The sequence below is a fragment of the Aethina tumida genome, chromosome 1, assembly GCF_024364675.1.
Source record: "Aethina tumida isolate Nest 87 chromosome 1, icAetTumi1.1, whole genome shotgun sequence".
Taxonomy (NCBI): Eukaryota; Metazoa; Arthropoda; class Insecta; order Coleoptera; family Nitidulidae; genus Aethina; species Aethina tumida.
In genome coordinates, this window is record NC_065435.1 from 5,925,194 (window position 1) to 5,940,387 (window position 15,194).

At 29.0% G+C, this 15,194-nt stretch overlaps 1 protein-coding gene across 6 annotated transcripts in view; it reads right to left on the reverse strand.

The window, feature by feature from the left end:
• LOC109594903 (glutamate-gated chloride channel) overlaps positions 1-11,278 on the reverse strand; it is a 50,969-nt gene extending 39,691 nt beyond the window's left edge. The window contains exons 1-4 of one of the 6 annotated variants that reach the window (XM_049961969.1): positions 10,834-11,276; positions 10,574-10,771; positions 10,395-10,507; positions 483-559 (exon numbers count right to left, since the gene is read on the reverse strand). In XM_049961969.1, the coding sequence (XP_049817926.1) occupies positions 483-559; positions 10,395-10,507; positions 10,574-10,626 (243 nt within the window). In that variant the 5' untranslated portion in view covers positions 10,627-10,771; positions 10,834-11,276. Of the gene's footprint in view, positions 1-482; positions 560-2,327; positions 2,396-10,148; positions 10,217-10,394; positions 10,508-10,573 lie in introns of those variants that run through there. The other 5 variants (XM_049961970.1, XM_020010164.2, XM_020010166.2 and 2 more) reach the window with 5 other exon arrangements.
• Positions 11,279-15,194: the final 3,916 nt, after the last annotated feature.

Sequence of the window (15,194 nt, forward strand, 5' to 3'; positions counted from 1 at the left end):
AGTTCCAGTTAATGATTGTTAGTAGTACGCATGTGCTTGTTTGGGCCCCCTCCACTGCGGGTGCAAATATCCGTCATGGTGGGGGGTCGGACCGCGCGTGCGTGTCGTGTTCTGAGTGTACAAACTAAAAAAGGATGATGAGAAAACAATGACAGAAACAGGAAAAAGAAGAAGAGATGGTAAAGAAAACAACAAAAAATGATGTTGGTCTACACTGCGTGAATAAATCCGGGCTGCAGCGCTAAGTAGCATGCTTGCGCTGGTGCTGGTACCCCCATTGCAACATGACCATTAACCATTTACGACCAAAATAACCAAATATACAGTATTACAGCTGCTGTCGGTGCGCCGTGTGCAATAAATACAAAAAATACGGCAACGACCGATGAAGGCGTATAAAACAATCAGGTACAGACAGGTACAGTTAATACAGTTACACCCATCATCCAATACCGGACATGACTGGCAAACCGCGGACTCACCATTTTATAATCGTCTATTTTGCTGATAGACCGGAGAAAGATGTTGATATTAACTATGGTCGGCCCGTCTCCTACTACTGCGAGTGAAAAGAACAACAAGAACAAGTCAGTTTCTTTCAATAAATAATTTGCAGCAGCGGCGGATCCAGTCGTTTTAACAGTCGCCGTCAACCCGACAATGACGCCACCCTCAGGGGCTCCCCCGCCGTCCGTGCACGTAAAAAACAGACGGCAGAAATTCAATACGTTGAGACCAAATTACTATTTACACATCGCGGGGCAAACGAACCCGAAGCATCGGGGTTCGGCGACAAGGAAAAGCACCTAATTAATTTTAAAATGCGGCTTTTAAAATTCCTAAATATGTTTTTACCTTTGCCGTCTTTGAGCCTTGTGGAAATGCAGGGGACGGCTCAGACGTCAAGGTTAATTTTCGTGGCACAAAAGCCTTTTTTCACTCCCTTGATTTCATTACATTTGAAAAATTCTAGGACGAATAGTGAGTGCGCTGAAATATTGTCGGTTTATGTGAAAGGACGTTTTAAATTATAATTAAACCGACGGTTTTTAATATTTCGTGCATTTAATTCAACTAGTTTTATTTAAAACCGAATTACCTTTTACACGGTCGCACTGTTTAATGTTGTTGCGCACGAAATTTAATATTATATTTAATATTGCACCATGTGTAATGACTTTTTGCTTTTGCACTTTGCGCTTTGTAAAACTACGGAAATTGTTCGTTATTACATTTCGTTTCGTTTCACTTGGAAAATTGCACGGCGGGCTCCTTCCAATATTGGATACAGCCAGTTCGCTAAGGCGACCATATTTTTGTCTAAAGCACTTTTATTTACCCGCATTTACCAGTCAATCTCAGCGGTGCACGAATCAAGTAAATTGGTCTCGGCGCTATTAAAAATCCTCAACTTCCAAAACATAATCGGGCGCTTATTGAATTTCCAAGGTGGCCCCTGAGAGGAGATGGCAAACAATACACGTTGAGGATCCGTCTCTGCAAAAAGGAAGTTGAGAGATGCAGACAAAAATAAAACAATACTGGTTTGCCATTCATAAAATTGGTTGCATCGAAAACAACGATTCCATGAATAAAAACTGGCATTGTTTTAATTTATGTCACTTGGGTTGACGCCCAACACCGAGTCGAGTCTGGTAGAGCTTTTGTCTTAAGTTTTCATAAGGTTTGATCGTTTCGGCTTAATAGGCATCTCGAATCATTGTCTGGCATTACTGTGTCAGGTAAGTTGTTTAAAGTCTAAGCGCAGGAAAGACAATCGGATTTCTGAGCACGTCGGGAGGTGAATGGCAAAAAACACGCACACACACACAGGTCACTTACATGTCACAATGGCTTTATTACTTAATGGTTTTTGATGTTTTGTTTTTTTGGTGTTGAATGTCCAATAAAGAGATTTCCGGGGGCTTGGATGACTGATTGGCGATTGAGATGCATATTGGATGAAACGGCTTATGAAGGCTTAAGATAGGTAGTTGTTGATAAAAATAAAATAGGTTAAAAAGGAAATCGAATTTGAGTCGAGTTGAGTTGAGTTGAGTTTAGTTGAGTAGTCGTGAGTGGGCTGAGGTGCGGGCCACGGTGCCAATCACATCACGCATTGGCAAAAACCGCATGCAATATCGCCACGCGGCCCTTTATGCCCGCAGCCACCCTTGCTTAGTCCAGCATTTTGGCCCCACCCCGCAACCGGTCCAAAAAAATCGGCCTCGAAAAAGATGAACTATACTATCATTACCAATTACCATTACCATCCAAACTACACAAACAGATTGATTGGTTCATTCCCTTCTGCAACATCCACTTACCATTGTTACGTCATCTATCTTTGATATACTTCTCACAAAAATGTTGACCCTGACAATAGCGGGACCATCTATTGGTTAAAACAAAACGGCTCAATTAGTCTAGGAATCTAGTTTCGATGCACTTTTTAGCATTGGCATTTTGTCTGGCAATGGGGCACCTACACCTGCACCGCAAACTGCACAACTGCATCTGCCCATATCGGATTCCAAATTCCAATTATATCAAACATTTCCTTTCCCTCATTATCTTTCTCTTTATATTGGCATCTCTCGCTATTTTATTTAATCATCATCATCACCGTTAACGGTCAGTATTGATGAATATTTTGATGAATTAGTTCAAATTACTACCTACTACAACAGTATGTCTCCTCTCTCAAAAATCATCACCAAATTTCATCTCGTTATTTGGTCACAAATTGTTTCTTAATTAGTTAGTTAGTTAGTTAGTTAGTTAGTTAGTTAGTGGTCTTGTAATTGTAGTGATGTTATAGTAAAGAGACATACGTAATGTTGAATTCGTGGGTGTTCTAAAGAACCGTTTAGTAATTAATGTCTTTCACCCTAACTCGTCTTAAAAAAAAGGCATTCAATTCAGCAATTCAAATGCTATGGGCTATACTACTAGTACTCCAGTAAATTTACCCACGGGGAACGGCTTAAACCTAATCTATGTGTGCAATAACAAACCAAACTCACCTTGTTTATTATTTATTTATTTTTTTCTATCTACCAAAAACACCTGGCAAAAGCTGCCTAACTACAGCTTCAACAATTGTTATGAATAAATTTATTTGATGTCCAATAATCCGTCGGTAATGATGCAACAAAGTTTTGTAATAAACATAAAATGGATGGCTGGAAGACTTGCGGGGTTTTGTGTTAAGTACGCTTGTTGAAACTTTGAATTATATCTAAACTTAATGGTGACTATTGGATTTGGTGTTCGTTTGAGCAAATACCTAATAAATATAGAAATTAGGATGTTAATAGATAAAGAGAATAATCACCGTTTATCTACTCAAAACTTTGTCTTTGAGGCTTTAGAAATCAAATAAATTGATTTGGGAATTTAATGAAAGGCATCGACATGTTTTAGTTTTCATTTATAATTTAATAACATCGGTTTGTTCAGAACTGTTTTCAAATCCTTTCGAATTAATAATATACAAATAAATTAATGATGAACAACATGAATTTTCAAAAATCTAATGAATGAATGTCAACAATATTGTCCCATCATTTTTGGGATAGTAAAAAGGCTGATGACTATTGAATTGATGACTATTGAATTTTGTCTTCGTTTGAACAAAATCTAATAAAGATATAAATTAGAATATTATTAGAAAAGAAGAATAAATCTTATTTACGTATTTAAAAATTCGTGAAGTTTTAAAAATCAAATAAATTGATTTGAGAGACATCAAAATGTTTAAGTTAATTCATAATTTAATATCATTGATTTGTCGCAAACTGTTTTCAAATCCTTTACTTACTCAAAGAAATGGATGATGGAAAACAACATGAAATTTCAAAGATCCAATTAACGAAGAAGGGCTTATATGTCATAAAATGAACCAACAATATTGTCCTATCATTTTTGGGGTAGTAAAAAGGCTGAAAGGCTTATGAGGTTTGATGTTAGAATATTTCTTCAAACTTGGGGTTGTAATGATGACTATTGAATTTGGTCATTGTTTGAGCAAATATATATAACTTCATTTAAGTATTTAAATCTTTGTCTGTGAAATTTTGGAAATCAGATAAATTGTTTGAGAGTTTAATGACAGGAATCAAAATGTTTTAGTTTGAATTCATAATTTAATACCATTGATTTGTTGCACATTGTTTTCAAATGCTTTGGGATTACTACTTAAAAAAATGGATGACAAAAACATCATGAAATTTGTAAATGAGTAAAGAAGGATTTAGAAGTCATATAGTGAACCAACAATAATGTCCCATCATTTTTGGGATATTAAAAAGGCTGAAAGGCTTATGAGGTTTGGTGTTAGAATGTTACTTCAAACTTGGTGTTGTAATGATGATTATTGAATTTGATCTTCATTTGAGCAAAATCTAATAAAGATATAAGTTAGAATATTATTAAAAAAGGAGAATAAACTTCATTTAAGTATTTAAAATTGTCTGTGAAGTTTTGAAAATCAGATAAATTGATTTAAGATCCGATAAATAAAAAAGGGTTTAGATGTTATAAAGTAAACCAACAGTATTGTCCCATAATTTTTGGATTAGTAAAAAGGCTGAAAGGCTTATGAGGTTTGATGTTAGAATGTTTCTTCAAACTTGGTGTTATAATGATGACTGTTGAATGTGGACTTCGTTTGAGCAAAATCTAATAAAGATATAAATAAGAATATTGTTAGAAAAAGAGAATAAACCTCGTTGTAAAATGTCACAAAGTGGTCCATTTTTGGATTAGTAAAAGGGCTAAAGAACTTATGGGGATGTGTCTAAACTTAATGATAACTAATAAAGTTATTGACAAAAATCTAACAACATAAATTAGAATAAAAATATAATAATAACCGTTTATGGACACAAAAATTTGTGTTTGTAGTTTAGAAAATTGGACAAATTGATTTGAGAATTTAATGAAACACATCAACATGTTTTAAGTTTAATTTATAATTTAATTGCATTGATTTGTTGCAAATTGTTTCCAGATCCATTGGGATTACTACACAAATAAATTGCTAATGGAAAACAACATAAAATTTAGAAGTCACAAAGTGACAATAATGTCCCATCATATTTAGATCAGTAAAAAGAGTTAACAACTTACGGGGGCTTGGTTCTAACTTAGGGTCGTATCTAAACTGAATGGTGACTATCGGAGTTAGTTGGTCATCGATTGAGCAAAAGATATTAATTAGAATATTAATAGATAGATGCAAAACTTTGCCTTTAATAACCTCATGTAAGAATTTAATGAAACATACCAACCAGTTTTAGTTTTATTCATAATTTGATTGCATTGATTTGTCGTAAATTGTTTCCAGATCCCCCGGGATTACCACACAAATAAATCGCTGATGGAAAACAACATAAAACTCCAACGAATCAACTGAATGAAGAAGCATTTAGATGCCATAAACTGGACCAACAATATTGTCCCATCATTTTTGGTGTTAGTAAAGTAAAAATCGCGGTTATAAATAATTTTATTAACAGTTTTAGTGCCGTTTTTAACGCCCAGTGTGTAACATTGGACGTGGATGGAGGTCGGTTGAGGAAACGTTCGTTAACATTTACCTCTTTATTTGAACTGGGAAACGTGTGAAGCCCGAAAGGGTAATTTGAAATGGTAAATAAAATACGTTGAAGCATTGAATCGGTAGATTTCTTATTTAGATTGCAATTAGAGACGGTTGAATAAATTCAAAACGGAGGAAATTTACGCCGGACCGTTTTTATTTCAGATAAAATGCAGTTTGTATATACATACGTCACGTATTTGAACAAGAGGAGTTGATGTTGTTAGTTTGGCCGTTGCCATTTCGACCTGGGGGCTACATTTGGATAAACGGATGAGCGACCATTGGATGGTAATTTTTGTTGGGATCGTGGAATCACTTGAATCTAATGCACAATTGAAAAAACATCAAAGGAGCCATTCAACCTTGATACAGCATTAGGAAAATTGCATCTCGACTAAACAATAAGACGCTTAACTGTGGGGAAACCTTACGATAGCGGCCGAACAAAACAACAGTTCCGAAAGGACGATTATCTCTCGTAAGACAATAATACGCCGCGTTAATCTATAAATAGACAATTTAATTTTGAAATTTTGCACGGACGGAATTACCAAGAATAACTTTTATTGATTGATCGTCGGGGTTAAATAAAGGCGCAAATTGGAAGTTGACGTGGAGTAAAATCGGAACAAGGGCCTCGCCACATTCACAAACATCGCTTACGATGAATCGTGCGGTTTTTCAGCTTCGCATCGCGGACACGACGAAACCGTCACGGTTGCACCCTGTGCAATGATTTAAATTACACCTGGTGGAAATTCGGGCAATTTACTGGAGTAAAGCAATCGAAATTGAATGCAAGTAGCACTTTAGCGTTAAGCCAGTTAACATGTTAACGCCATAACATAACGATTTAGTTTACTTTTTGGTTTTAGTTTTTTTTGGGGCCATTCCACAGCAAGTCATATACCAACGTTTTATTTTTTCTTCGGTGGGATAATTGCGACAGAAGAATAAATATCGGAATTACGTGGACAAAACAAGTACAAAGAGGAGGAGTGTCGATTTCATACTCGGATTGTTTGAGAATATATTAACAACGTGGAATACCACTCGCTTCAGATGGAATGATCGTACAGAATTATATATATACGCGAGTTTTTCTGAAATGTTCTCAAAAAGTTGTAATTAATATGTATGTTTTTGCTGTGGAGTAAATTGTGTTAAAATGTTTTGTTTACTGGTGTTTTGTTTGTTAATTAAATTTGTGCCTCCTCCTTTATCTCAATTATGGAATAACATCTTTATTTTCACTAGAGATTGACATTTTACATTGTTTTGTTTAATCTATAATTATATAATTAATGACCGGCAAGTTTTACTTTTAATTAATTACATCGTTTTCTGTAGTTTTTTCTGTAAATGTCAGTTATACATAAATAACTATTTTTTCTAATTAAAATTTTCATCATATTATCATACCTTAACTTTTTTATTAAAATTCCAATCTACAATGTATAAATAGATAAAATAATAGACTGAAAAATAAATTATTCAAAATTCTATTGAAGATTATTATTAAAAAAGGTATCTTTAATATAAATATTATTTTCTTATATTAAAAATTACTTCTTTTCCTCATGTTTGTTTAAAAATACATTCGCAATTGAATTTTAAAATATAAATTATTCAGAAACATATTTTTATGATTTATAATTTAAAAAAGTATTAGGTAATTTAACATGAATTTATTAAATAAGCTTTAAAGGCTGTTTAAATAAATTAATTGATATTCAACTTTATATGCATTTTCAAGTGATGTTTAAATAAACTGTATTTAATTAAATTATACGATTATTACTTTTTTAATCACATATACGATTAATATACAAAAATATCTATCAATTTATACTGTTTTTAAATGTGCAATTAAAATATTTTTTTATATTAGAAAAAATATATTGTTCAAAATATATATATATAAAAATCAGTAATATAGTTTATTTTTCATTATTTTGTTTAAATATGTTATGTTAGTTTACTTTTATAATTGGATTTTAAGATATAATTTATTTAAAAACTATATTATTAAAAGAAGGATTTTTAAATTAGTACAATTACTGCACCACTTTAAAAATTATTTTGACAATATAATGTAAAATTAAATTATTGCAACATATAATAAGTTAATAAGTTTGTTGGTTTTGCCAGGAAAACACTTTTTGCGGCTGAATTTTATTTTAATTTAGATTTTTTAAAACAAATATTAATTTACTAAATTACGAATTATTTTCTTTTCATTTATGTAATGACCGGGTTGTTTATAAAAATTTCTTTTATAAAATAAAAATATATTATATTTTTAATTATACAAACTAATTATAGTCGAAAAAAGGTTAACATTATACATTTTTACTATTTTGTTTAAATATACATTTAGACATTTTAAAAAACTTAATTACTGCAACATATAATTTAATTTTATTAGTTCAGCCAGGAAAACATTTTTACTTCCTTTGTACTGTTGAATTTTATCATATCTAGATTTTTTAAAACATATTTTAATTTACTAAATTAGGAGGTATTTTCTCATCATTTAAGTTCATTTTAGAATACTTTGATTTTTGTCCAAAAAATGTGATTTTTACGTTCTACAATTAAAAAAATATAGAGGAAATATTTTGTCTGCTTCACTTTAAAAAATATATTGACGTTTTAGTGTAAAATACCTCAAAAATTACTGTAAAATAAAATTTAATTTTGTTAGTTTTATCAGGAAAACATTTTTACTTTCTTTTTATTATAACTTAGATTTTTTAAACAAATTAATTAACTAAATTAAGAATTATTTTCTTATTATTTAAATTTATTTTAGTACGCTTTGATATTTGTACAAAAAATCTGATTTTTACGTTGTGCAATTAAAAAAATTATAGACGTAATATGTTGTCTACTTCACTTTAAAAATTATTTTGACATTTTAGTGTCAAAAACTAAATTACTGTAAGATATAATTTAATTTTGTTAGTTTTGTCAGGAAAATATTTTTACTACCTTTTTACGACTGAATTTTATTATAATTTAGATTTTTTTAAACAAACATTAATTTACTAAATTAAGAATTATTTTCTTATCATAAATTTATTTTAGTACACTTTGATTTTTGTCAAAAAAATATGATTTTTACGTTCTACAATTAAACAAAAATAAAGATATACCATATTTTGTCTCCTTCACTTTAAAAAATTTGACATTTATTGTAAAATACTTAAAAAATTTAAATTACTGCTTAACTTAATTTTGTTAGTTCTGTCAGGAAAACATTTTTTACAGTTTTTATTTTTGTCGAAAATAAGATTGACATTAAAATTTTTTTTCTATTGTATTTAAAAATATTTTATATTATTTCTGTATATTTTTATAACTATTTTAAATTACAAATTATTCAAAAAATTAATTAAATTAAGGATTTTTAAATTCATTTTAATACATATATGTAAAAAAAATCATATTTTTGCGTTCTACAATTGAAACAATATAAAGGCGATAGAATATTTTTTCTACTTCATTTTTAAATTACTTAGACATTTTAACATTAAAATTACTGTAAAACATAATGTAATTATAACAATTTTATTAGGAAAACATTTTCCATATTTCTTTTTCAGATGAATTTTACCATAATTTAAGATTTTAACATTTTTGTTATTAATTTTTTATATATTTTTAATTTAATTTAAATTTAAAAGTGTTAGAATGTTTTAATTGGATAATTTGTTGATAATAATCATTTTAAATATTTAAGTAAAAGTTGGTATATATATTTTAACAACAATAACACAAAAAATTCATAGATTTATAAATAAAATATTTAAATTAATTGAAACATAATGTGATCAATTAAATATAAAACTTATAAGTAAATTATTCAAAGGACATTGACACATTCTGTGGGAATGAAATTATGGTCAAATTTTGCACCGACTATGAAAAATATAGTAACATAATCTAATGCATCTAACGTCTATATTACACAAGTTGAACTGTTACATATTTCAATTCACCCCCGGGAATAAAACCGGGAGAAATAAAATCACACAAAGGAATTACCAATCTAAGAAGAAGTAATTTGAAAACTAGCAAATAAAAAAAAAGTACACGCATTCGTGCCGTTTAATTTAAAACTGACCTATTTCGATAAAGACGCAAGTCGGAGCAAAGAAATATTTTTAAAGTTGGCTGAACAATAAATACAACGTAATCGAAAGCGAATGTTTACGTCTTGATATACATACAAATATGTTGTTTCAAATCGATGATACGGGATAAGTGAAAGTAAGTAGGGAAGAATTTTACTTTTTGAGAAAATTTCAGTGTTTCAGGCCGAAAATAATGTTATAGTAATAATAATAATGTGATCGTGCCTGTACTAATTAGACGTTGTCCCATAATTATATTATATTAATAATAGTAACAATGATAATAGTAATAATAATGTTAGAGCTCGCTACTGGTCCAAATCAACGAAATCTATGTTCATCCCATGCTTATTGTTGGTAGCACGTGGAGCACCTATTAAAGACTAGTCTACTCCACTTACCATCTTGATGTCACTTATTGTAGCAATGCTGCGGACAAACAGGTTTACTCGTACAATGGCCGGCCCATCTAAAGCGATGGACAACGTGTTACATATACATTAATATGTACAACAAGCAAAAACTTTTTGACTTTTTGTATTAGAGCAGAGAGAGAGAAGACTGTTGTGAGTGGTTTCTCATATTGTTGACTCTGGACTCGCCTATATTATAAAAAAAAAAATGCTAAGTCTAACAACGAAACTCACCTGTGCCATTGACTCCCGATGGTCGGATTCTGGCATCGTAACGTCCCGGTCCGAGTATCTGGTCGAGGACCTCCTTCTCCTTCTCGCGGAAATTGATCTTCACATTCGTGCACCTGCAGAGAGAAACCCGTTGCGGACTGGCGACGACAAACGAATCTTAACCTTAAAACCAAACTTACATGGACATGTGCATGAGGTGGAGGATCAAGACGAAAATCGTGTGGCGGTACATCGTTTCTGTGTAGCTGTGCCGTCACTGAGCGCCCTTAATTTTAACGTGAACCATTTAGTTGCGAACGTTCCATTCAACCAGTCTGATGAAGTACGCCTCCTACATCGGGCAGGCCTTTCCGGTTGCGAGCTGAACTCCACGATGTCTGGCAAACGAATGGTACGTTTCGCGAGTTTCGATGGAATCGTGAACAGTTTGTAAACTCACAGTTAGACGCAGGAGTGTTCGGCAAAGGACCCTCTATTGATCGTTGGCAACGCTCGCGCACTCACATCGCTCGCCTCACTCTAGCCGTTCCTCTAAAACCTGCCCCATGCCTTCTCCCGTCTCCTGTCTCTTGTCTCCGCACAACATCTCAAACCAATCACATCCCATATTCATAACAAATTTCCCGCTAAGTGCACCTCTAATGTCAATGCGCGCTACATCAAAAACTTTAATAGCGTACAAACGCCCGATCGCTTTTAACTTTCAAACTTCTTCCGTCGGCACCAATCAAATTCAACATGTCCCTACTATAAACGGTATATTTACGTGTACGTAACTATTAACCACCGGTAAACTCCTCCGCCCCACCACCGTCACTTCCCCTTAAACATGTTGTTTTTTGTTTTTGCGAACGAACTCAATAAGTCACTCGATAATCCTTTAATACTTAACACGACCAACTGCTACCTACTACTACAAACCTTTTATTCGGCTCCCCGGTTTCAAGATGTCAAATGATGAAATCCTGTTTACTATCGCCTATTTATAAAACACGTTATCTGTTTCACTTTTACTTGCTGAAACTTCACTTTAAAATATTTCAGATATGTAATAAATTGTCATTTTTTTTTTAATCCTGCCAGCTTGCCTATCATATCCAATACAAACTGGCTCCAGTTCATTTTTCCAGTTGTTATTTCGTTTTAAAATCAAAATAAACTTTTACTAATTAACTAGATTTTTTTTTTTTGAAATTTTGGTTAAAAATATTTTAAATATCTAAATTACTATAATATTTTTCAATTTTGTCAATTTTATATTTAATATAAACTTCTGGAAAACGTTACCTAATTAATTTTTACAATTCGATTTTGCATAATTTAAATTTTAAGATTTTCGTCTTTATTTATTCGTTTAATTTTTATCACAGTTAATGTAAAAAATAATTAATTAATTTTTAATTTGAAAATATTGATTTTAAAGTTTCTGTTTAAAAAATTTTTAATATCGTAATTGACATAATATATAATTTTAATTTTATTTTATATAATATAAACTACCAGGAAAACATCCCTTAGTATATTTTTACAACTGAAATTTACCACAATTTAAATTTTAAGACTTTGTTACATAGTTTTAAATTTAATATAATAAAATAATTATTTAATTTATTTTAATTAGTGACAATTTTAAGGGCTTTTTAATTAAATTAATTAGGTAATTCGTGGATAATAATTTTTAATTTGAAAAATTAATGTTGAAATTTCAGTCTAAAAAATTTTAAATATCGTAATTGACATAATATATAACTTTAATTTTATTTTATTTAATATAAACTGCCAGGAAAACATCCCTTAGTATATTTTTACAATTGAAATTTACCATAATTTAAATTTTAAGACATGGTTACATAGTTTTAAATTTAATATAATAAAATAATTATTTAATTTATTTTAATTAGTGACAATTTTAAGGGTTTTTTAATTAAATTAATTAGGTAATTCGTGGATAATAATTTTTAATTTGAAAAACTAATGTTTTTTAATTAAATTAATTAGGTAATTCGTGGATAATAATTTTTAATTTGAAAAATTAATGTTGAAATTTCAGTTTAAAAAATTTAAATATTGAACTGCAATAATATTTTTAATTTTTCAACATTGCTTAGTATATTTTTACAATTGGAATTACCATAATTTATATTTTAAAATTTTTGTTTTTATTCATTTGTTACTATTTAATTTTTATATAATTTTAAATTTAATGTAAAAAATAATTATTTAATTAATTTGTGACATTTTTAATTTGAAAAATTAATGTAGAAATTTCGGTTTAAAAAATTTTAATTATCGCAATAGACATAATATATATTTTTAATTGCGTAAGTTTGATTATATTTATTGTAAACTGTCAGGAAAATACCCCTTAATTTATTTTTACAGTTGGAATTTACCTTAATACATATTTAATATATATTATTTAATTAAGTTTGGTTATATTTAACAAAAGCTGTCAGGAAAACTTCTAATAGTTTATTTTTACAGTTGGATTTTATCATAATTTAAATATTAAGATTTTTGTATTTCTTGTATTCTTTTGTTTCATTGTTTATACAGTTTTAAATTTCTTCCGTCGGCATCTATCAAATTCTAACTATTAACCACCGGTAACATCCTCCACCCCACCACCGTCACTTCCCCTTAAACATGTTGTTTTTTGTTTTTACGACCGAACTTAATAAGTCACTCGATAATCCTTTAATACTTAACACGACCAACTGCTACCTACTACTACAAACCTTTTATTCGGCTCCCCGGTTTCAAGATGTCAAATGATGAAATCCTGTTTACTATCGCCTATTTATAAAACACGTTATCTGTTTCACTTTTACTTGCTGAAACTTCACTTTAAAATATTTCAGATATGTAATAAATTGTCATATTTTTTTTTTTAATCCTGCCAGCTTGCCTATCATATCCAATACAAACTGGCTCCAGTTCATTTTTCCAGTTGTTATTTCGTTTTAAAATCAAAATAAACTTTTACTAATTAACTAGTGTAAATCATCCCTTAAATTAATTAAAATATTAACGTTCCTGCTGAAATTTTTTATTTTTTCGTATTTATTCATATATTTCTGGTTTTAAATTTTAATTAAAAATTGTTTAATTACTGTACATTTTAAGCCCAATTATTTCAATTATTTACCTATTTTGTTAATATTGATAATAATTTTTAACTTGATTTTTTTTTTGAAATTTTGGTTAAACATATTTTAAAAATCTAAATTACTATAATATTTTTCAATTTTGTCAATTTTATATTTAATATAAACTTCTGGAAAACGTTACCTAATTAATTTTTACAATTCGATTTTGCATAATTTAAATTTTAAGATTTTCGTCTTTATTTATTCGTTTAATTTTTATCACAGTTAATGTAAAAAATAATTAATTAATTTTTAATTTGAAAATATTGATTTTAAAGTTTCTGTTTAAAAAATTTTTAATATCGTAATTGACATAATATATAATTTTAATTTTATTTTATATAATATAAACTACCAGGAAAACATCCCTTAGTATATTTTTACAACTGAAATTTACCACAATTTAAATTTTAAGACTTTGTTACATAGTTTTAAATTTAATATAATAAAATAATTATTTAATTTATTTTAATTAGTGACAATTTTAAGGGCTTTTTAATTAAATTAATTAGGTAATTCGTGGATAATAATTTTTAATTTGAAAAATTAATGTTGAAATTTCAGTCTAAAAAATTTTAAATATCGTAATTGACATAATATATAACTTTAATTTTATTTTATTTAATATAAACTGCCAGGAAAACATCCCTTAGTATATTTTTACAATTGAAATTTACCATAATTTAAATTTTAAGACATGGTTACATAGTTTTAAATTTAATATAATAAAATAATTATTTAATTTATTTTAATTAGTGACAATTTTAAGGGTTTTTTAATTAAATTAATTAGGTAATTCGTGGATAATAATTTTTAATTTGAAAAACTAATGTTTTTTAATTAAATTAATTAGGTAATTCGTGGATAATAATTTTTAATTTGAAAAATTAATGTTGAAATTTCAGTTTAAAAAATTTAAATATTGAACTGCAATAATATTTTTAATTTTTCAACATTGCTTAGTATATTTTTACAATTGGAATTACCATAATTTATATTTTAAAATTTTTGTTTTTATTCATTTGTTACTATTTAATTTTTATATAATTTTAAATTTAATGTAAAAAATAATTATTTAATTAATTTGTGACATTTTTAATTTGAAAAATTAATGTAGAAATTTCGGTTTAAAAAATTTTAATTATCGCAATAGACATAATATATATTTTTAATTGCGTAAGTTTGATTATATTTATTGTAAACTGTCAGGAAAATACCCCTTAATTTATTTTTACAGTTGGAATTTACCTTAATACATATTTAATATATATTATTTAATTAAGTTTGGTTATATTTAACAAAAGCTGTCAGGAAAACTTCTAATAGTTTATTTTTACAGTTGGATTTTATCATAATTTAAATATTAAGATTTTTGTATTTCTTGTATTCTTTTGTTTCATTGTTTATACAGTTTTAAATTTCTTCCGTCGGCATCTATCAAATTCTAACTATTAACCACCGGTAACATCCTCCACCCCACCACCGTCACTTCCCCTTAAACATGTTGTTTTTTGTTTTTACGACCGAACTTAATAAGTCACTCGATAATCCTTTAATACTTAACACGACCAACTACTATCTACTACTACAAACCTTTTATTCTGCACCCCGGTTTCAAGATGTCCAATAAAGAAATCCTGTTTACTATCGC